This window comes from Olea europaea, chromosome 5, assembly GCF_002742605.1.
Source record: "Olea europaea var. sylvestris chromosome 5, O_europaea_v1, whole genome shotgun sequence".
NCBI classification, from domain to species: Eukaryota; Viridiplantae; Streptophyta; class Magnoliopsida; order Lamiales; family Oleaceae; genus Olea; species Olea europaea.
In genome coordinates, this window is record NC_036241.1 from 13,768,358 (window position 1) to 13,770,470 (window position 2,113).

At 40.9% G+C, this 2,113-nt stretch overlaps 1 protein-coding gene across 1 annotated transcript; it reads right to left on the minus strand.

Moving 5' to 3' along the window:
* Window positions 1–438: 438 nt before the first annotated feature.
* On the minus strand, window positions 439–2,071 carry LOC111394727 (anthocyanidin 3-O-glucoside 2'''-O-xylosyltransferase-like). Its single transcript, XM_023020682.1, has one exon. It carries the CDS (start codon window positions 1,886–1,888, stop codon window positions 518–520), a length of 1,371 nt encoding a protein of 456 aa, XP_022876450.1. The 5' UTR covers window positions 1,889–2,071; the 3' UTR covers window positions 439–517.
* Between the last annotated feature and the right edge of the window lie 42 nt (window positions 2,072–2,113).

Sequence of the window (2,113 nt, forward strand, 5' to 3'; positions counted from 1 at the left end):
AGGCTGTAGTGGTGGTTTATCTCATAAACCATGCTAGATTTGCCCGATGGCAACATTTAATTGAAGTTTGTCGAAAAAATAAACAAAATAAATGTATGACATCCAATGACAAAGGGCTTATTCCTCATCTCAAACCTTGACTGAAATGCCATTGCTCCAAAATGAGGCAGCAGTTTCATCAATTTCTTAACCGCCTGTTTGGGAGTGATATTTTGGTTCAAAAAATTAATTTTTTGGCCGTTATTTTACTATTTCAGCCGTCATATTTGATTTTTTCTCTCATAAATGGATCTCACTTTTCTCCTAACGATCAAAAAATCAATTCTCAAACACACTCCAAGCTCTTAGTTTTAGGTATAAAAAGTGCAATTTACATTTCATCTTGAGTAACCAACTATTATTGCCTAATGCTGGGATTTTGTGTAACCGATGTGCAAATTTGTTGCATAAAAATCATTTCATTGTAATTAAAAAAAATCAAACACCAATCTCTTTAAAGACAAAAATACAAGTACATCTAAAGCTCATAAAGACTGTTGATGAAATTATCAATGTAATTGTCCATATATCCTGGGCTTACCAAAGTTTCTTTCCACTTGGAGTGGTTTTTCTTGATCAAATTGCCAACTTCACTGTCTTTATCCATCACAGATTTAATGGCCTTGCATAAATCCTCCTTCGAAAACCACCCCATATCGCCTCTCTCCACCTCCACCGCCACCTTCAGCTCCTCCGCCAGCAGCCGTGTATTCAAAATTTGGTCGGCAAGTCTTGGCACAAGCACAATTTGGCTGTCACTTAACAAAGACTCCCACATGGATCCAAAACCACAATGACTCACAAAACACCCTACTGAGGGGTGGCTGAGAATCTGTGTCTGTTGCACCCAGCCACCATAAACAACCCCTCTACCTTCGATCCTCTCTTCAAAACCCTCAGGTAGTGCTTCTTCTATAGAATTTGCACCTGCTGGTTTCGAAACGGCTATGAAAAATGGTAGCCCTGTCATTTCAAAACCCAATACAAGTTCTTGAAATTGGTTCTTTTGGAGGATCAATTGGCTCCCAAATGCACAGTACACTACAGATTTTGGCTCAAATTGGTTTAGCCATTTGTCCCACTTTTCTTCTAGTTGTCCTTCAGGCGTCTCTGGCAAAACCGGCCCTGTTAGAATCACAGGCTTCCCGTACTGGCTTGACAAATAATCACACATTGGCCCTTCCAATTCTTGGCAAGTCCTTATAGAGATTGCATCACAACCCTTCATTGCAGCCGTAATACGCACATCAAAAGTGGTTGTGCCGTAATCCATAGCTATGAATGATAAGGTACGCGCCTCCTGTCCACGCAGCACCACCGTGGAAGAAGGGTACCCTTTGGGTGGCTCCATCAGTTCCTCCACCGTCATAGGCCTGTCTTTGGGAATTTTCCTCGCCGGAACAATCCCAATAGCCAAACAAGAAGCACAAATAACATTATAACAAATAGTCTTGAACCCAATCTTGGTTCCCAATTTGGGAATCCAATCGGCAAAATCATAGAACACAAAATCTGGCTTTAAATCACTCAACAAGACTTCAACTTGTTCAGCCATGGAATCAAAGGCTATAGCCAGTGGATTCTTGCCAGTGATGTCTATATCAGAAGCAGTTTCTGCACCTGGAGGCAGGCCCTCGACTTGAGGAACAACAACAACATGGAATTTGATTAAATCTGGGTACAAGTTGTTGTTGCCCAGTTGAATCAAAGCCTTTTTGGGCAACAAAAAGCTGATCTTATGGCCTCTTTTAGCTAACTCATTGGATAGATGGATGAATGGAGTTATGTGCCCCATGGCTAGCCATGGGAACATGACAAGATGGAGCTTTGACTTCTCAAAATCAGGCATTTTTGCTGTAGGGCTGCTGTCTTTTTGAACTGATTTTGTCCAAGAATTGTAATGGTTAATCGTATTTATATTGTAAATGTTTGCGAGTGGGACTTTTGGAAGGGTTGGTGAGAGAACTGAGAGGGGGGTTGGTGGATATTGTGTAGGCACATCTTTCCACGAGGTTTCTTGTAGTAGATAAATCTATGCAATCTTATGATTAGGTAAAGTCATCTACAATTTGCC

Coding starts and splice junctions, on each gene's coding strand:
- LOC111394727 (XM_023020682.1), bottom strand. CDS start 1,888: ATGCCTGATTTTGAGAAGTCAAAGCTCCATCTTGTCATGTTCCCATGG.